This window comes from Pan paniscus, chromosome 7, assembly GCF_029289425.2.
Source record: "Pan paniscus chromosome 7, NHGRI_mPanPan1-v2.0_pri, whole genome shotgun sequence".
NCBI lineage: Eukaryota > Metazoa > Chordata > Mammalia > Primates > Hominidae > Pan > Pan paniscus.
The window spans coordinates 149,862,749-149,884,383 of record NC_073256.2 but is presented as its reverse complement, the minus strand read 5'-3'; the positions used below and the strand labels follow the sequence as shown (position 1 = coordinate 149,884,383).

Sequence of the window (21,635 nt, the reverse complement as noted above, 5' to 3'; positions counted from 1 at the left end):
ACACTACACTCATTGACACACGACACTACACATACACACACTACTGCACACACACCCCATACTACATGCACACACACCCAACTCACACACACCACTGCACACACACACCCCACACACATACTACCATACCTCCACACACACTGCACACATACATCCCACACTACACACAGTGTACACACACAGTTCACTATAAACACAGTCCCACACTACACACACACCTCACTGCACACACATCTAATACTGCACACACACAAAACACATGCAACCAAATTACACACAAAAAAATACACACAACACACACACTACACATACACACCACTGCACACACATACCCCACACACATACTACCATACCCCCACACACACTGCACATACACTTCCCACACTACACACAGGCCACACACACTACTATACCACAAACACGTGCACTGCACACACACCCCACACTACACACACACTTCACTAGAAACACACTCCCACACTACACACACACACCACACAACACACCACTGCATACACACCTCACACTACATACACACCACACACACTATGAACACACACTGCTACACACACACATCCCACACTATACACATACACACTACATACACACCTCACTGCACACACATCTAATACTACACACACAAAAACACACAACCAAACTACACACAAAAAAACACAATACACACAACACACACAATACACATACACACCACTGCACACACACACACCACACTACGTACACATACACCAACACACACGCACACACGCAGACTTTCTGCTTCTTCCTTAGTCTTGACTCATATCAGTAAATGACATTATATCATGCCAGGTTACTCAAACCAAAAACCTATGAGTTAGCCTTGATTTCCTTCTCACTCACCCTCTTGTTCAGCCCATCAGCATGTCTGTTCAGTTCTTCCTTCCATGTAAAAACACATCTGAAAGCTGCAAATTTCTCTTTGTCTCCAGGACCATCACCTTGGTCCAAGCCATCACCCTCTCTCCTAACTCATGTCCTGTCCAATCTTGACTTCTTCTATTCCATTCTCTCTACAGCAGCCAGAATGACATAAAAATGTCATTTAGTTCATGTCATACCTTCTCATAAAAGTCTACACTGTTTATCTTATTTTGGAAAAGAAAATCCAAACTGTTTATCCTGGCTTACAAAGGACTCCTGCCACCCTTCCGACTCAATGTCCTACCCCTTCCCAGTGGATTCATTTGTTCCATTATGAAAAGGGTATGGTTACAGGCACCTGTGATGCATCAGTGAAAAAAACAAAGATCCCTGCCCTAATGCAATTTACATTCTAGCAGGGCGAGAGGATAAACAAATAAGTCTAAAGCTTATGTAGAGTATGTTAGAGGTTTTAAGTGCTGTTTGAAAAAGAAAAATAGAACAGAATGGGAAGCCAGCGATTATAGAGGGGGTTCTAGGATGCAATTTTAAGAAGAATGACTAGGCAGCGTATTTAGTGCTTTTTTGTAAAGGGTGAAAGAGTTGGCCACAAAATATCTGAAGCGAAGGGCTTTCTAGACAGAGACGAGTTCATTTTTTATACTATAGCCTAAATAATAGACTCTATATATCTTATATTCTAGTTTGGTGAGTTCAGATAATAAGCAAGTAAACAAACAAACAAACAAATAAACAAACTAGGAAAAGCTCAGATAGTGAGAAGTTGCTTGCACAGACCTCAACAGGATGATGAGAAGTGATTGATCAGGAGCTGCTTTAGATTACTTGTCTCATCTCATCCTTAAACCAGTCTTATAAGACAGGTCTTAACAGCCTTGTTATACAAATAAGGACACTAATCACAGAGAGATGCTAAATAATTTTCCCAAATGCATTCAACTAACTTCTCTTTCCATGTGGTTCCATTGTCCCCTGTGTATTCACCACCACCATATTTCTCAAACTGCACATTTATTATTGGGTGTTTAGCCACTTTCCTTTCCTGATTCAAGGGGATAAACTGTGTCTACCTCAATGTGGAACCCCCAGCACCTGGCGCAGTGATAGATTCACCATCAACACACAATGATGCTTGCTAAATAAGAGCACATGCCTGACCCGCTGTTCAACTCCTGGTGTGATTGACTCTAAATATGAAGCCCCTCCCCACGATAATAGGAATTGACCCTGAAGTCATGTGCCAGTTTTAAAATCGACTCACAAACAACTTGAAACTTTTCCATTGAGTCTGTTTTCCATCTTCCTGAATCTCAGTAAGCTTTGACTCCTTCGACCAATGGCATGCATTGTAAGTGACAGGAGGTGACTTTTGAGGCTAGTTCTTCAAAGGTTGTACAGCTTCTGCCTAAATCATTGGACACTTGGCCTCTACATAAGAAGTCCCACTATCTTGACATGACCATACTGGAGAGGCTACATCATGTAGGCTTTCTGGCTGGCAGTCCCAGCTGAGCCCAGTATCCAACCATTCCCAGTGAAGAAGCTGTGTCGTGTTGGAAGTGGATCCTCTCACCCCTCCTGATCCAGCCCCATCCATTGGAGTCAGTGGCAATCTTCCCAGCTAAGGCCCAAACATCAAACAGCAGAGACAGATCATTCCCCAGTGCCCTGTCAGAATTGCTAACCCACAGACAGAAGGATGTTTTACTTTGCACGAGTAAGATTGGGGGGCGTTGGTTACATGGCCATAAGTAACTGGAACATCAAGTAAAATCTTTTTTTTTTTTTGGCAGAGTCTCACTCTGTCACCCAGGGTGGAGTGAACTGGTGCAATCTCAGCTACTCACTGCAACCTTCGCCTCCCGGGTTCAAGCAATTCTCTTGCCTCAGCCTCCTGAGTAGCTGGGATTACAGGCATGCATCACCACACCTGGCTAATTTTTGTATTTTTAGTTGAGACGGGGTTTCGCCATGTAGGCCAGGCTGGTCTTGAACTCCTGACCTCAGGTGATCCACTCGCCTCGGCCTCCAAAAGTGCTGAGATTACAGGTGTGAGCCACCATGCCTGGCCCAAGTAAAATCTTAACCCTATATTTACTTCTCTGTTGTGTTTATTGTTAATCTTCCTTACTTAAACATAAGCTTTCTTTTCTCTCTCTCTCTCTTTTTTTGGGGGGTCTTGCTCTGTCACCCAGGGTGGAGTACAGCAGCGCAGTCATAGCTCAGTGCAGCTTCAAACTCCTGGGCTCAAGTGGTCTTTCCCTCTCAGCCTCCCAAAGTGCTAGGATTACAGGTATTGGCTGCTGAGCTCAGCCCTGATTTTAAGCTTTCTAAGTGCAATACTATTTGCCTGTTTTGTGTATTGCTGTATTTCTGGCACCTAGTAGAGTGTCTGGCATATAGTAGTTGTGCAATAACTATTTATTAAATGAATGAATGAATAATAAGAGTTTTAAGACATATATATATGAAAGCAGGGAATATCAGCCCTTAGCCTTCTGGCCAAAACAAAGAGAAAAACATGAAGCTCACAAGATTCCCAATGACTACAAGATAAAACATACTAGATGCTTTGGAAAGGCCTAGATGTTTCTGGAATGATTTACTGCTATCACTTTTACTCTTTTCTTATCCTCCCCCCATCATCTTCCTAGAGGGTAAGAGATTTTCCATGGTTTAAGTTATGTCTTACCTCATTCCTTGCCAAGCCTGGAAGATCCTGGAAACTACTAAGTGCTCCAAAAATATTTAGTGAATGAGCTCTCGATGCATCCAAAACCACAGAGCTAAGTTTTACATCCGTGTAAGTAATACAAAACTGAGCTCTTAATTTGGAAAGGAAAGGATCAGCTAATTAATATGCAATGTCAGCAGCCTCATATATTTTATGGTACAAAACAGAACTGCATGTCCCTCAGCCCAGTCAATTTCCTGTTTGTTATCACATTAGACCTATTCCAGGGCAGATGGAAAATTTGAAGGACATTTCCAGCCATTAAGATGGATATAAGTCTTTCAGAATTGCATATAAATACATAATACCCCTCATCAACATTTTTAGAAATTAGGGTTCACACAATTTTTGATTAAGCAGGGCTCTTTTATCACATAATTCTGCTTCCTTCAGCTGAGGATTGGGCTCCCCAACTCTATAGGCTGTTGATGTTAGTCTGGCTTTTAAGGCAGTTTCTGTTCAAAATTTCATACAAAGATCCTTGTTGTTCCTCTCTCTGACCTTAACTCTGCCTGACTTTAAAAAAATCATTAATTAATGATTAACAACAATGGATTTAGCACCTCCATTGTGGCCCCTGTGTTCAGCAGTCCTGGATATTGCCCTGTGGATATTTTCAGACCGGTACTAAGAGGCAGCACTCCTATCTCCGTTTTACATAGGATAGAACGAAGGCACAGGCGCCTTCTAACCTGCTCAAAGTCACAGCTAGAAAGTAGTAGAGCCTTAAACTTTGTGCTGGGTTGACTCTGAAGCAGGAATTCTTCTGACACTGCTGAAAGAGATGGAAGGCAAGCTGGCATTTATAGCACTCCCGCTATGCGCCAGGTACCATATTGGCCACTATACATTTCCTTTGTCATTTTACGGCCACATTATAAAGTACACATTTTTATCCCCATAGTATATATCATAAAACTGAGGTTTGGAGATATTCAGCAATTTGCCCAAGATTAAACAGTTACTAATTCGTGACGCCAAGAGGCAAGTTCGGTCTGTGAGACTCCACACACTGTTCTTTTCCTTAAGCAAGAACCTGAGCATGAGCTCGTGAAAGGTTTTCATCTGTGCAGCCCGAGGTCCATTTGCTGTGCAGTCCAGCGATGTTGAACTAATGTGGGAGGCAGAGGTATTCCGGGGCTTTGAGAAAATCTGAAACCTCTCTAACTCTCGGCATTTCCATCTGTATAATGGGTTCATAATACTCGCCCTCCCTACTCCACGAGACCTTTAAAACTGAAAAAAGAAACTCTGTGTCCCAAAACCTCACTTTACAGATAAGGACATTGAAGGCTTCTCTAAGCTGCTCAGTCAATGATGACTGAAACTAGCCTAGAACCCTCATATGTTCGCCTCTGCTTCATAACAAATGCTAACATTTATTTTATAAGTTAAAAACGTACCTCTCATGTATGTAAAATGAATACATGTTAAAGATTTTTATTCAACTCATCAAGTAATGAGCAAAGCATTAGTATGCTAAGACCAATTCAAAGGAGATCTTTGTAGAACAGAAAGATACATAGACAACTAGAAATGCTGAAATAAATTTGCGAAAAGATGCAAAACAGGTTAACATTCAAAAGGCTATAACATGTAACATTTGGAGTTATCTTTTCTGCATGGCACGAATCAGTTGCATCTTGACTGGACAAAACTCATTGGCATTGTTATCAGTTTTCTACAAGTTAACCTTTATCCTCACAGAGTTGTAAATAGATTCAATAGTAAGACAGTCAAAGGTGCAGATTCCTGTAGAATCAATGATTCGCAGAGATCATTGATTCAGGAATCTTGGCCCTCCCCTGAAAGAATGCCAAATAATCTCTTTTGCCAATTTCTGATTTTTCCTTACATACACACCAAAAAAACCCACAAAAAAATGGTGAAAATTTCAATAGCTTTCCACTATAGGCACTGATTCTGCTCACAGGTCTGTGGGACAGTGAGGTAGCTCTGTTCCCCATGTCTCATTCTGGGGTCCAGGCTGGAGGGGGCAGCAGTTCCCTGGGGCATGTTCTTCTCCTAGTGGAGGTCAGGCCTCCCAGAGAAGCAGCATGAGCAGGTGATGCCTCTGAATGCCTGTGCTTGGAGGTGGCACATGTTTGCTTCTGTCTGTATTCCACCAGCAAGAGCAAGTTATGGGAACCAGCCATGTCAGCGGGAAGCGTAATCCTCCCATGGATGCAGGAGAGTGCATATTTGCTGAAGAGTAATCATTCTCCTGATTTTCAGACCACATCAGGTTGTGCTAAGAGATGCAAAAACAAACATACAAACAAAAAAGAAAAAAAATCCCACATCTGGGCACGGAGGCACTGTGTAAACACACAGCAACAACCTTTACATACAGATATCCTGTTGGGTCCTTTTACCCCTTTTCTAAAAGTGAAAGAAAATATGGCTGGCCATCCAAAAGTTATATTTGGAAATGAACTCATGTTGATGCTTGGTTTTCTGACATAATCTACCAATAGCATGAAGGTTTTCATGGAGATATTTGACTCTTACCTGGTGTGTTTAATGAGTGCTGGCTACTAAAAGTTGGTGGTGATACATGTTTCTTAAATAGGGCACATGTAGCCCTTTGGGTTTTCGAAACTATGTTTTGGGAGAATAGAAAATGACAGAATATTTATCCTGAGCATTTATTTACCCAAAGAACTTGAGGAAAAAGATGACAGCTGTAGTCTTCACATGCAGAAAATAAATGATAGTGATATTTTAATGGATTGTTTTAATTTATTGTTTTATTTTTATTTTTGCCACAAATTATTTGTAGCAAAAACACTTTATGGAATGAGGATTTCCAGTTTAGGTTGAAAACCACTTGAAGTATCACCCATAAAGTTTGAGATCAGGATGAGAAGTCCAAAATCATAGCACAGGGATCCTGGCCTAGAACAGGGGTGTAGATGAAGGGGAACAGTCTGAGGGAGCACTGATGCTCCAGAATTAGGGCCTAAGAGCATCTTCCTCTTTCTCTTAATTGTTTTTGTTCTTCCTCTTCCTTTTTCCTCATGATGGCAATTATACGTGCCGTTACCATTTATGAATTACTCCCTCTTGTGGTAGATTCTGCACATAGCCCTTTACATAAGTGTGGTGACTTAAGTTTCCTGCCTGGTCCCTGCAGACGGGAGGTTTGTAAACTGTGGCTGGGACTTGCATTCATAAAGCCTGTTTGGGGTGGTCTCAGAAAATTTAAAAATTAAAACCTGTTTAAAAGGGAGCCTTAACTGAAGATCAAAGAGACTTATCTGTTCTTCCTCTGAGGAAGAAAAGGTATTTTTTCATTGTTTTTTCTTGATCAATTTGGAGCATCAAAAGAAAAGTCAAGACAATTCTAAATAATGCAATGTCACACATGGATTAAACTATCTCATCTTTCAATAATCTGAGAAAGTCATTATTGTGCAGATAATGTATAATACAAGGATAATCATCATAATAGAAAATGAAGTTCAGAGAGATTAATAATTGGTTAGGCAGCAATGAGAATATAGCCCAAGGAACCAGCTGGGATGCAGCAATAACCTCAGTAGACTGAGACAGAGACAGAGATTGAGATAGAGACAGATTGAGATAGAGACCTTTGGGTCTCTACAGTTAGCTTTGAAACTCACCATGAGCACAAGAGGTAGATATTATTTGTTCCTTCTCCATTTCCAGAGAAGGAAACCAAGTAGAAGAGAATTGACAGCGCTTCCTCAAGGCCACTTAGAAAGTGCTAAGGCTGGAATGGAATCCTAGGTCTTCAAACACCAAACCTTTCTGGAATCACAGGCCTCCTATGAAACATCTGAATTTTATCATCTTTTTGATATTCACATTACTTTGGGAAACTTTCATCTCAACATGAAGGACTTTCCAATAATGCAGACATCATTTTTTGGGCTTTGGAGAAAAATCTGAGTTTGAATCTCTGCTCAGATATTCTTCTCTGATTCTGAGCAATCCACACACATTTTTTTTTTTTTTTTTTGGAGACGGTCTTGCTTTGTCGCCCAGACTGGAGTGCAATGGTGTGATCTCGGCTCACTGCAACTTCCGCCTCCTGGGTTCAAGTGATTCTCCTGCCTCAGCCTCCCAAGAGGCTGGGATTACAGGCAGCCTCTCTCAGCTGGGATTACAGGCACATGCCACCATGCCTGGCTAATTTTTTGTATTTTAGTAGAGACGGGCTTTCACTGTGTTGCCCAGGCTGGTCTCGAACTCCTGAGTTCAGGCAATCCACCTGCCTCAGCCTCCCAAAGTGCTGGGATTACAGGTGTGAGCCACTGTGCCCGGCCACACATATTCTTGAATGTATATTTGTGTAACACCAACTTCAATGGGCAGTTGTGACAACTAAATGAGGTAAAGACGATGCTTAGCCTGGGTCTGGCCATAGAACATACACTCAGCAATTGGTGAGTATATTGGTTATTCAACAATGGGATTTCTTGGGAGGCAATGAGCCCCCAAATGATGGAGATATTCAGGCAGAAACCAAATAGCTTGGCTGAAGGTTGAACTGGATTAACATTTTATAGGCCAGATTCATGACCCTCAGTAAAAATGTGAAGTCACTGTAATGTGTTCATGTGACGGGCTGATTTTGTGGCCCCCCAAAATTCATACATTGAAGCCCTAACACCCAGGACCTCAGAATGTGACCATATTTGTAGATAGGGGCTTTACAGAGGCAACAGAGTTAAAATGAGGTCATTAGGGTAGGAATTAATCCCATCTGACTGGTGTCCTCATAAGAAGACATTTGGACACATGAGGAGACACCAGGGGGCATGCACACAGAGGAAACACCATGTGAGGAAGCAGGATGAAGTCGGCCATCTGCAAGCCAAGGACAGAGGACTCAGGGGAAACCAATCCTACCTGCGCCTTGATCTCAGACTTCCAGCCTCCAGAGCCCTGAGAAAGTAAAGTCCTATTGTTTCAGCCACCTGGTCTGTGGGATTTTGTTATGGCAGTGCTATCAAAAAATTATAGCTTGCAGTCAGCATTTTATAACATAGAGAATAGAAAATATCATTTCAGTTAGTTCTATGTGTATTCTATTATGTGGACTGGGTTGTGATACAAAACGTGGGTCACTGTCACAGAACCTAGAGCAACATTGGGCTTCATACCTGAAAGTTCTCTTCTCATTTGGATGAAATAGTAAGAATGAATATGGTACCATTCATATTATATCAATGAATATGAAATGAATGCCTCTTCGTGCTAAAGTTTGACAGATGTGAACTCCCTTAATCCTGACACATATTTTCAAGGTGATTATTGTTATTCCTACTTTTCAGGTGAGACTAAGGCTGGTTATTAAACCTGTGCAGGGTCAAACGCTTAGCATTTTTCAGGGACAGGATTCCTACTCAGGGCAGGCGGTCTCAAAAGCCTGAACTCTCCCTATTCAGCATCATCTCCTGGCCAGTGGCTTAGCACACAAACATCAGCTTCCCCTCTGCAAAGAATTCTGAGATGGAGATTAAGAAGGCCTTGGCTTTAATAGGATCTGCACCTGTGCCTCAGGGCACAATGGGCCCTTTATGATTGCAGGAAGAACACAGAGTGCTTCTCCAGTTGGCATGGTGCTTTTCTTCTTGTAACCAAGGTACACTGAGCATCGTGGTGTCTGTGGGGTGGGGTAATGAGGCATAAAGGTCTGCTGTCTAGAGAGTCAGTCCAGCCCTAATAGAGGGAGGTAAGAAAAATGGCCCCAGCCCTTTTTGTCTGAAGGCACTATGAATAGCGTCTGTGCCTGCTGCATTCAGCCCCCTTGAGCAAGTGGACTCTGGGTCAGACGCTCTTAAACGCAGGCACATGGGCTCATTAGTGGGAAAATGGCAATGGATAATTGGGATATGTAAATGACATGGGCAAACTGGGTGTTTTAACAATCAGGACCCAAAGAGAAGAAGTGTCATTTGGTGAAGAGAAAGGAACAGACTGCCCAGGGAGCCAATTACCGGAGCCAGAAGAGGATGCTCAGCCTAGCAGGGAGACCACAGTCAGGATGGCAAGAGCCTGCGACATTGTGGGGAGGTTGTTTGTGCCTCTAAGATGCAAAGTGACCCATGACCCAGCCCTGTCTTTTTAGGTGGCAATTCTTGGCAATATTCTTTTCTAAATACCTCTTGCAGCCAGCCCCTCCTCTCCAAGATCTGCCTCAACACCTCTCAGCTGGGCTCTGCCTTGTACTTGCTCTGATTGAATTGATTTTTCTCACTTCCAACCTCTCCTCCACAGAGTTGTCAGAAAGCCCTTTGTGGAACCACCTGGGATTAGGTCAGTTTATGCTTAAAGTAACTCATGACCCCCAAGTCCATAAGCCTGGTATATATATGAAAGCCTTCCCCATGTGGCCTCTGCTCCATCCACGCTTGCCTCCAACCATCACAACCACTTTCCCTGGAAACTGCACTCTCTGTCTTGCCTCCAAGCCTTTGCCTACACTGAACCTGCCACCTGGAATAGCGTTCTCAGGAAATAATACATTGTAGTGGTTAAATGTATAGGTTCCAGAGTTAGATCACCTGAGCTTGAATCCTGGGGCTGTCATTTCTTAGTCATGTAAACTTGGGTGCAGTATTTAACCTAAGTATAATTTTCATCATGGTTGATATGAAAAGCAATAGCCATAATGCCTATTTCATAACTTTGTTGTGAGGATTAAATGAGATAATCTATATATAGCAGTCAGCCCAGTGCCAAGTGTAGAGTAAGAACACGATAAATGTTATTATGATAATAAGCATCCATCACGAGCCAGGTCATTGACAGCAATGACCGTAGAAAGATGAGTAAATTGTTTTGCATTTTATTAGCTCATCTTTGGAACTAAATATAGAATTAGTTTTTTTTCTTCTGTTTTTCATTGATGGAGAGCAACACATAAAACAGGCAATCGGTGAATGCTCACTGGAAGGATGAATGAATGAATTCATTAAGTAGATAAATTGGATATTTTACCCAACATAATTATTTAAAAGAAAAAGACAAAAGTGACATTAAGAAACATGCAAAATTAATTTAAAGGTTAATGTAAAAATTGCAAATGTGAGGCAGGAAAAGAAACACTTTTCCAACTGAGAACAATCTAAGTTAAGCCCCTTAATCATTCCCATCTGGAGAGAAGGTGAGCGCCGTTTGGCTTGGAGCTCGTTCATTCCCCATCATGCCTGACTTGAGTGCCTTCCACGATGCTGTGTCAGATGCCTTCCAGTAATGTAGTCAATGCGCACAGTACATCACAGGCTGCAAAGCCCTACCTTAACATGGATCCTGGGAGGAATGATACTCAGACCAAGTCTAAGGCAGGGAGGATAAGAAACATTGTCCCATTGAACAGCTGAGGAAGCAGGCTAGAAATAAGTCTGGCAAATTTTTGAGGTCACTAAGCGCAAAGTCACAGAGCCAGGACGATCTAAATGCTGAACTCTATTCTGCCCTCCTCTGCTGAGTGACATGTACAAGGGTGTTCCTTAGCTTCTTCTTGTTCCTTCCCAGGAAGGCTTCTCACCTGTAAGGGAACAAGAGTTCCTCTGTCCTAGTGTACAGTGATATGAAGTCTAGGCAAGGGGAAGACAAAAAGAAGACCTGGAGGAAGAGAAGAGGGGGCAGTAAATTTGAGGATTTGCTGAGATTGGGTTTTCAAGAATAAAAAAACGCATATAGGGTAGTAATGGGATCCATTGTTCCCAAACATATTTCCTTTTGGCCCGGGTTGTTCCTAGACCCAGAATTAGAGCTTGTCGTGTCTCCTCCAAACAAGCAAAGAGTGCTCTTTTTGGCTACAAAGATCTGTCTCACTGGCTTCTCTGAGAGGTAGATTTATACCCAGGTCCAGAGTAAGCATTTAGGGGACAAATTATTTCATCAGAAGTAGTTTCATGTGGAATTCTTTGACGGTGAATGAGGCATTCCTAAATGCATGGATGGTGTTGTTGGCAGAATCACTGAGGACTGGAGAGGCAATTCTGTACCCAGGATACGTGTCTATTCCAGTAATGGCATATGTCCGCCCCCGCCCATGTTTGGAAGGTCCAGTGTAATCAACTTGCCACCAAGTGGCTGACTGGTCCCCTAGGGAAGGTGCCCCACTGGGGGCTGAGCATCTCCATTGCTTGCAGGTCAGGCATGCTTCAGTCCTGTTGGCAGTAGTCATGATCAGAATATTCACAGAGGGTGTTTCTGGGTAACAAGATGATTACTGTTGCCTTCTGGCTGATTTACATTTCATAATTTCCTAACAACTACTTTGCATTTCTTGTGTAACAAATAATAAAAGTAAATTTAAAATTGGCCTAAAGCAATTATTTAATGTGTTTAGGGAACAGAGTGAGAGGGGCAGGCAGGACCACCATTTGCATATGCCTGTGAACCTGAGACTCTGTCCTACTCATTCAATGACAGTCATAATAACCATCACTGGAATATCACCTCATGATGAGATGCTTACTACCCTGGATTTACAGAGGCAGAAATGTAGGATCAGAGAAAGCCCTTTGTCTCTCTCTTTTTACTCATTCCCAGGAAGTGCCTCACCTGCAAGGGAGAGAGAGTTTACCTGAACATCTCGCCTATACATTGAGATGAAGACCAGCTAAAGAGAAAAGCAAAAATGAAAGCTAAGGCATGGAGGAGGGGAAGCAGGTGGGTGGGTTTTCAATGTTATACTTTGAGCTGGGGCTCAAAGCCAGGAGAGAAATGCCTCATTGTTGTCCTTGTTGATAGTGTGTCGCTAACTCTTTGCTTTGGTGCCATGTTCAGCTGGAACCTGAGGCTCTTAGGGACTTTAGGCCTCCGAGAAGTTTCCTTCCAGTGGGATATAGGATGTTTGATTTTCTTTAGCTGAAACCTGTGCTGTGGAGTGCTGTGATTACACAGTTCCTCCAATGACACTCAGTGCACACCCTGCTTTTGATGACATTTCCAAAGCCCCTATTAGAAGCCTAAACACTGCTTGCCATTGGATTATAAAACCATCAAAGCAACTCCATTTACTAGACTCAACTACCTGGCAGTTTCCCTATCATTGGGTTTAATTGGCTCAGTTATGAATTTGTTATTGACTTAACCTCATCTTTTATGGGAGGCATGCAAATAGCCCCTGCACCTTATCTTAAATTGTAATACTTGACAGTCTGAAGCTCCCATCAAAATAGAAGTCTCTTCATGTATCTGAGGATCCAAACTGTCATTCTGGGAATCTGAACTTTTGATTAATTGCACAATAATAAATTCTCACATCTTCTTTCCACATTCTTTGACTCGTCTTCTTTTTATGTTTATCTAGTGAGCCTTTTTATTTTAAATACTGTCAAAATGTTTTTATCATGTTTCTTAAGTTGCAAGGAGCATAAAGGAGCAGCAAGTCTTCCTAAGTATGAAGACTTTCACAATGGTAAAACGAAACCAAACAAAAATCTCACCCACAAACATACATGGAATGCTTGTGTGCCAGGCATTGTGCTGAGAGCTTTACACTCTTCATTCGCTTATTCATCATTTATTCATGCTGCCAACACAGATTGAGAGCCTGTGATATGACAGACACACTTCCAGGATTCAAAACTAGGATGCTTAGTCCCTGCTCTTGTTTAGTAAGATAACAGTAAACAAGTAAACAGAATGTAAATGCGATCATTTTTGGCAGTGATAAATGTAATGAATGAACAAAACAGGAAGAGACTGAGGGAGAACAGCGACTTTGGAAAAGGTGCTCAGAGATAAAGGGCAAGATTGTTTCCTGGTTAGTTGGGATGGGAGTAGGACAGGAAGAATACACGTGAGTTTGGTGTGTTGGGCATGGCAGGGCTAACACGTGGGCAGGAGGAGGCTTTGCAGTGCCCAGCTCCCATTTGGAGATATTCTGATCCAAGCAATTCCCTTTCCTTGGGCTTTTTCTCCTTTCCAGAGCCTGCTGGACTGGTTACTTACTCCAACTCACTGCTAAGCATTTATCTATTCACGGATGTACAGGGGTCCTACTGGGCACTGCCACGTTTCCATGTGCTATTTCCTATAATTCCTCACAAAACCCATCAACCAGTGAACAGCCTTTTCCCCTGGGGTTCTTGTCATGAACTCTTCCCATTTAATATTAAGTTCCCATACTAGAGTCTGTTTCTGGACAAAGAATTCTGTTGCACTGAGAGTTTATTTTTGTACCGATCCCACACTGTTTTAATGATTTCAGTCTTACAGTTTAACTTCCTCTGGAAACTCCTCCCTTCTTGATTTGGAGACCTCTTTTGAGGTTCTCCCCTTTGATAGTCATTTTATAGGGTGGTGGTTCTCTGACCCTTCCCCTGCCCCAGCCCATACATTCCTACTCCCTTCCCTTCCTTCTTCCCTTCCCTGTCTCCTATGCTCTCCTTGGCCAACTTCTCCAGGCAAATCCAGAGCTGGTGTTCTTGCAGGTCTGATGCCTCTTTTCTTATACACTAGGGATAGATCCTCGGCCTTGTTCACAGGATCTCCCCTCACCCCATGTCTCTCACCCCAGCTGACAGACATGAGGCGAGAGAGTGGGAAGGAAAGGAGGCCACAGGTGCCATGGGGCAGCAGGAATGGAGGCTTCCCCGATGGCGGTGGGCATGGAAGAAGTGCAGGATGCTCCTGTCCTTTGTCAGTGTCTTACAAGATCTAGCCTTTGCCTGTGGCCTCACTTTCCTCTACTCTCATTGAGCTCAAGCCACCCTTCCCCTCCGCACCCGCTGTTCTGCTGTTTGGAGGGCTCTCTGGACATTTACATAGTTGCTCCCAGCTTGTCATTAGGGTCTCACCTCGAAGCATCACCTCCACAGTAAGGCCTTCCACGACCAGCCGGTTTAGAGAGACTCCCCCAGTCACTATAGCGCAGCACTCTAATTTGTTACCACATACTATTTACCAATATCGGAAATTCTACTGTTAAAATTTGTCTTTTCATTGTCTTCCACCGGCTAGGACAGAGGTCTTAGGAGTGCAGAGACCTCATATCTTCAGGACAGAGATCACTACCCTTCGCCAGGGAAGCTCACGAGGGGGTTACAGATTGGTTGATTGAATTGAAATTTGGACCAGAGAGGGAATGACTGGCTTGGGTGCAAGTCGGGAGCAAAGCAGGAATCAAAGATTCTGACTGCGTTTTTTCAGTCCTTTGCCCACCCAGACAGGTGAAGGTGCTATTCAAAGATTGGGGGAGGAGAGGGCCGCGGCATCCACCATGAACCACGAACTAGAGGGAAGAGGGAAGAGGGAGTCACGAGCTTCGCTACCACAGAGCAGGTGCGTTCGCGGTGCGCCCGGCCTTGACCAACCCAACAACTTGGCTTTTACCTCTGGAGCCGAGGAGCAGGGGTAGGGGGTGAGGGAAATTCACAAAGCTGCAACCACAGAGCCAATGTTTGGTGGGCGACAACCCCCCAGTCCCTCCTCCCTTCCTCTTCTTCCCCCAACTGCCCGCCGTCACGCCCCATCCAGGGGAAGCCCCAACGCCCACGGGAGCTCCAGGAGCCGGGCTCTGCAGCCGCCTGGCGCACTGCCTGGTTGCAACGGGGGCGGCGGTAGCCCAGGCGATCCCGGGTCCCCAGACAATCAGCGGTGGGGGTCGGCGGGAAGAGGCGGGGCGCCGCCGCCCAGGCCTCCCGCCGCGACGGGGCGGGACAATGGGGCCCCACCCCGGGGAAGGAGGGAGGGAGGGACGCGGCGTGCGCTCGGCCCGCGGCGCGCTCGCTGCTGCTGCTGCTGACAGGCTGAGGCTGGAGCGGGCGGGGAGGGGCGCGGGTGGAAGCGCGGAGGAGGGAGGAGGCGGGGGCGGCGGCGGCGCGTGTGGCTGGCGGGCGGGAGGGCGGCTGGCACCGGGCTTGTAAATAAACTGCGATGCTGTCTTGGGCTCGCCGGCCTGGGTGCCGCCGCCGCCGCCGCCGCCCCGGAGCGCCGGTTCCAGGCTCCCGCCGCCGCGCGCCCTAGCGCCTCCGCGCCAGCCTCGCGCGCCCTCCCAGCTTCTCCGCAGCCCCCGGCCCGCGACCCTCGGGGTCCTGCGGCTGACCCGCGCGGGATGTGACCCCCTGACCCCCTGCCTGGCCTCCCCTGCCCCCCAGGGGGCCCGCCTTTGCCTGCTTTTGGGGGGGGGTGGGGAGGGGCGCGCGGATCATGGCATTGGAGTTCCCGGGCTTGCAGCCGCCGCCGCCGCCTCGTTCACGCACCCCGAGCGCCCCTTCTTCCCAGAGCAGCAGCGGAGAAGGCGAAGCGGCCGGCGGGGGCGAGGCAGATGGGGCTCAAGGCGCGCAGGGCGGCGGGGGCGGCTGGCGGCGGCGGCGACGGGGGCGGCGGAGGCGGCGGGGCCGCTAACCCAGCCGGAGGGGACGCGGCGGCGGCCGGCGACGAGGAGCGGAAAGTGGGGCTGGCGCCCGGCGACGTGGAGCAAGTCACCTTGGCGCTCGGGGCCGGAGCCGACAAAGACGGGACCCTGCTGCTGGAGGGTGGCGGCCGCGACGAGGGGCAGCGGAGGACCCCGCAGGGCATCGGGCTCCTGGCCAAGACCCCGCTGAGCCGCCCAGTCAAGAGAAACAACGCCAAGTACCGGCGCATCCAAACTTTGATCTACGACGCCCTGGAGAGACCGCGGGGCTGGGCGCTGCTTTACCACGCGTTGGTGTGAGTACCCGGCCGCTCGGGGCGCCCTCGGCGGCGGCGCGCGTGGGGACTTGGGGTCGGGGCTGGAGCTGAGAAGTCTCTGGGGCTTTAAGACCCATGGATGCTTTCCCGCTGAACGGGAGACCAGCCCGTCCTCAGCACGCGTTTCCGTGTGTGTGTGTGTGTGTGTGTGTGTGTGTGTGTGTGTGTGTGTGTTGCCGCTCTCCGGGTGTTCCACACTGGGGGCTTAAAAAACGAAGCGTGGTTCCCCTGCTGATTTGGGCGGATGTGTGCGCGCGCGGGTGCACATTTATGACATCTTCTAGGGGTGTTGGTTTGGAAGCTTAAAAGAATTATGTGGGTTTTTCCAATTAATGTGAGGGTTGAAGAGGATAAAGCGGGTCCTCCCGTGAGCTCTGTGTTTCTGTTTCCGGTGGATCCTTTCTGTTGGGATCGCCACTGAGTTTGGTTGGGGATGGGAGGGGTGCGCACCACCCATAGTGGGGAGTGTGTGTGTGTGTGTGTGTGTCGCTTGCTTGTGCCACCCTTCTGATCGCTGGGTACTGGTACAGAGAAGAACCTGGTGCTGCTCTGACTGGGAGCTGGGACTGGCTAAAATGCATGTCCTAGGATTCCTTTTAGGGAAGTGAATGGGAATGTGTGTGTCTAAGCCTAGACTGAGGGGCTGGGGCTTCACAGAGCCAGGAGGTGAGGGGGCCGGGGACTCTTTTGGCTGAAACATCTCCTTGATTTGGGATCCGATATTCCCTCAGCCTCAGTCGCTGCTGCTTCTCCTGCTTTGGCTGGGCTAGGGCACCGGGAATGTGAGGGGCTTGGCCTGGAGGTTTGCACGCAGGCACTGTTCTCCTAGAAAGAATCTCCTTGCTAGTCCGATGTAAATGCATGGCCAGAAGGAAGAAGGAACTCCCTCTGCACCTGCCACTGGGGATGCAAAATCCACCCGTATTTGGGAGGGGGGAGAGGATGGTGGGGGTGCTCCTCATTCAAGATTGGAAATCTGTGCTGTCAGCACCCATCTCGGAGCTGGCAGGGCACGTCCAGCCATCAAGCTCTGCCTTCTGGCTCTGGTTTAGTCATCCTGATGGCTGCTTCTAGGAAGCTGTACTGTACCAGGGTTTTGGCAGGGAATTGCCTATGACCTTGGCAACCCCCCCTCCCCCCTCTCTCCCCCACGCGTTTAGCAGTGGATTTTCCTCTCTATTCTCCTCCAATTCACCCATGACTGATGTGGTCGGAAGGGCTCAGGAGCCTTGGAGTTAGTTACACTACCTGCCAGTTTTTCTTGGTTAGAGACGTTTTTCTAGGTTCGGCCACCAGGTGGGGGCGTCCACACAGGACCTCAGACTTAGCAACAGGTTTCTTCAAGGAGGTTACCAAGCCCGGAGAGGGTGCCTTCCCGGAAACTAAGGAACCAGCAGGAAGGGTGGGGTGGGAGTGGGGCATTTTCCCAGAAACGTGGATGTTGGTGTCTGTATGAGTGTGCGTGTGTGTGTGTGTGTGTGTGTGTGTGTGTCTATTTGCAGGTGTTGGTCGGGGTCTGGTTGGAGAGACGGCTTAACAATTGTTGCTCTTTCATTTGCTCTTTTTAGGTGGCAGAAAAAAAGCATTAAAATACATTCATCTCTCTGTCTCTAGCAATATGTTTAGTTAAATTGAAGTGAATACTGAAATATGTGATAGTTAAAAAAGGCACAAGAAGTTCGTTGAGTGCACACAGTCATACAATGATTCACGTGTCCTTTCACATGTACATCGCGTTCAGTACGTACTGACTGAAAAACCTGGGGGTCCTATGGAAGCATGTGGGCTCCCTCTTTCTTCTCTTCCCACCTTTCCCAGCCAGCACCTCCAGCCCTGCCTTGTCCAGTCTGGGGAATGGAATAGCTAAAGCTGTTACTGACTGAGCCTCAATTTTATTTTTTTCTAGAATTATTCCATCACCTGGAAGCAGATTTGATAATGCCAAAACCTGGAGCCTGTTTCCCAAAAAGGATCCAGGAAAATTTAAGACTTTGTGAGAAGAAAGTCAGTTACCTAGCTAGGAACTATATATGCAAATGCATATATATGCAAATATGCAAATGTACTAATTTTATTTAATTCTCACACAGTACTATTAGATGGAAATTATTATCTCCGTTATATAAAGATATGAAAACCTCAAGAGAGAAAATCACTTGTCCGCGATCACACAGCTAAGGTTCCTGGAGCTCACATTTGAATGCAGTGGGTTCACTCTGTTTCTGAGCCAAGATTCCAGTTCTGATGCTCTTCCAACAATTGTGGGACCCTGGGTATTTTGCTGAGCGTCACTGGGTGCCCCTTTTCCCATTGTTAATGCAGGGCCATGAGTAATTCCTTGGCCTCCCCTTGCTAGCTCTCAGATGGCAAATTGCTAGAAATGAGAGTTTAGAATCAAGTTGGGGGCTGGTCAGAACTCAGGAAGCCACAGTGTTAGGAAAATTGAGGATGAACTGGGATGGTGGTGGGATTGTGGATTCTGATAAATTGGGAGCTACACAGGAAAACCTGTGTTGACTTCCCATTGAGCTCCTAATATTGAAGCATACTTACTTAGTACATGCATAGTACATTTTCCCTGCAGCTTAGGAGACAGTCCAGTCAAGTGAACATAATTGAACCTTTCCTTGATGATTCAGGATTTTGCATTGAAATTTATGTTTTCAAGCATCCATTATCTTGTTCTGGGCTGTGGCTAATGGCACAATGGGCCCAGGAAATTGGGCTTACCATGGGCCTACAATCTAGTGGATGCTTTTTTTTTTTTTTTTAATTAAAATGAACCAGGTCCATGAGATGAGATTATTTTTTTTCTCCTTCCTAAAGGTAGAATACAGGAAATATGGAAATCAATCAAACCCTTACCTTGTTTCTTTCGCCTCAAATGCTGTATTAGTCTGTTTTCACAGTGCTATAAAGAAATACCTGAGACTGGGTAATACATAAAGGAAAGAAGTTTAATTGTTTCACAGTTCTGCGTGGCTGGCGGAGGTGGGAGGGGGTGGTCTCAGGAAACTTACAATCATGGAAGAAGGCAAAGGGGAAGAGGAAGCCGGGCACATCTTACATGGTGGCAGGAGAAAGAGAACAAAGGGGAAGAGCCACACACTTATCAAACAACCAGATCTCCTGAAACTTCTATCAGGAGAAGAGCAAGGGGAAAATATGCCCACATGATTCAGTCACCTCCCACCAGGCGACTCCCACAGTATGTGGGTATTATAATTTGAGACGAGAGTTGGTTGGGGACACAGAGCGAAAACATATCATTCTGCCCCTGCTTCCTCCCAAATCTCATGTCCTTTTCATATTTCAAAACCAATCATACCTTCCCAACAGCGCCCTAAGGTCTTAACTCATTCCAGCATTAACTCAAAAGTCTAAGTCCAAAGTCTCATCTGAGACAAGCAAGTTGCTCCTGCCAATGAACCTGTAAAATAAAAAAACAAGTTTGTTACTTCCAAGATACAATGGGAGTATAGGCATTGGGTAAATGTTTCCATTGCAAATCGGAGAAATTGGCCAAAACAAATGGGCCACAGGCCCCATGCAAGTCTGTAACCCAGCAGGGCATGCATTAAAAAAGCTCCAAAATAATGTCCTTTGATTCCATGTCTCACATCCAGGCCACCCTAATGCAAGGCTTGGGCTTCCATGGCCTTGGGCAGCTCCACCCTTGTGACTCTACAGAGTTCAACTCCTGTGGCTGTTTCCATGGGCTGGCATTGAGTACCTGTGGCTTTTCCAGGCACACAGTGCAAGCTGTCTGTGGATCTACCATTCTGGGGTCTGGAGGACGGTGGCCCTCTTCTCACAGCCCAACTAGGCAGTGTCCCATTGGGGATTCTGTGTGGGGGTTCCAACCTCACATTTCCTCTTGCACTGCCCTCACAGAGGTTCTCTATGAGAGCTCCACTCCTGCAGCAGACTCCTGCCTGGACATCCAGGTGTTTCCATACCTCCTCTGAAATCTAGGTGGAGGTTCCCAAAGCTTAACTCTTGTCTTCTGTGCACCCACAGGCCCAACACCACACAGACGCCACCAAGGCTCAGTGCTTGCACACTCTGAAGCAATGGGCTGAGCTGTACCTTGTTCCCTTTTAGCCATGGCTGGAACTGGAGCGGCTGGGACACAGGGCACCAAGTCCAGCAGCTTCACAGAGCAGTGGGGCCCTGGGCCTGGCCCAGGAAACCATTTTCCCCGCTAGGCCTCTGGGCCTGTGATTGGAGGGGCTGCCACAAAATTCTCTGATGTGACCTGGAGACATTTTCCCTGTTGTCTTGGCTATTAACATTCAACTCCTCATTACTTATGCATATTTCTGCAGCTGGCTTGAATTCCTCCGCAGAAAATGGGTTTTTCTTTTCTACCACATGGTCAGGCTACAAGTTTTCTAAATCCTTATGCTCTGCTTTCCTTATCAATATCAGTTCCAATTTCAGACCATCCCTTTGTGAACGCACATAACTGAATGTTTTCAGAATAAGCCGGGTTAACTCTTGAATGCTTTGCTGCTTAGAAATTTCTTCCACCAGATACCCTAAATCATCCTCTGAAGTTCAAAGTTCCACAGATCTTTAGGGCAGGTGCAAAATGCTACCAGTCTCTGACAAAGCATACCATAAGTGTCCTTTACCCCAGTTCCCAATAAGTTCCTCATCTCCATCTGAGACCACCTCAGCCTGGACTTCATTGTCCATATCACTGTCAGCATTTTGGTCAAAACCATTCAGTAAGTCACTGGGAAGTTCCAAACCTTCCCACAATTTCTGATCTTCTTCTGAGCCCTCTAGACTGTCCCAACCTCTGCCCATTACCCAGTTCCAAAGTCTCTTCCATACTTTCAAGTATCTTTATGGGAGTGCCCCAAACTCCAGGTACCAATTTCCTGTATTAGTCCATTTTCACACTGCTATAAAGAAATACCTGAGACTGGGTAATTTATAAAGGAAAGAGGTTTAGTTGACTCACAGTTCTGCATGGCTGGGGAAGTCTCAGGAAACCTACAATCGTGGCAGAAGGGGAAGCAGGAATGTCTTACGTGGTGCCAGGAGAGAGCGCAAGAGTGAAGGGGAAGAGTCACACACTTATCAAACAACTGGATCTTGTGAGAATTCTATCACGACAAGAGCAAGGGGGAAATCCACCCCCATGATTCAGTCACCTACCACCAGGCCACTCTGGAAACATGTGGGGATTACAATTTGAGATGAGTTTTGGATGGGGACACAGAGAAAAACCATATCAAATGCCCATCCCCTGCTTTCACTTGGTGACTCCCCTTCACCTTGGCCCAGCTTCCCCAGGCATAGA

General features: G+C 46.2%; 1 protein-coding gene across 2 annotated transcripts in view; it reads left to right on the top strand.

The window, feature by feature from the left end:
* The first annotated feature begins 15,348 nt into the window (after positions 1 to 15,348).
* KCNQ3 (potassium voltage-gated channel subfamily Q member 3) overlaps positions 15,349 to 21,635 on the top strand; it is a 364,765-nt gene continuing 358,478 nt past the window's right edge. Inside the window, exon 1 of one of the 2 annotated variants that reach the window (XM_034966614.4) lies at positions 15,349 to 16,300. In XM_034966614.4, coding sequence (XP_034822505.1) covers positions 15,915 to 16,300 — 386 coding nt within the window. In that variant the 5' untranslated portion in view covers positions 15,349 to 15,914. The remainder of the gene's footprint in view (positions 16,301 to 21,635) is intronic. The other variant, XM_014346019.4, reaches the window with a different exon arrangement.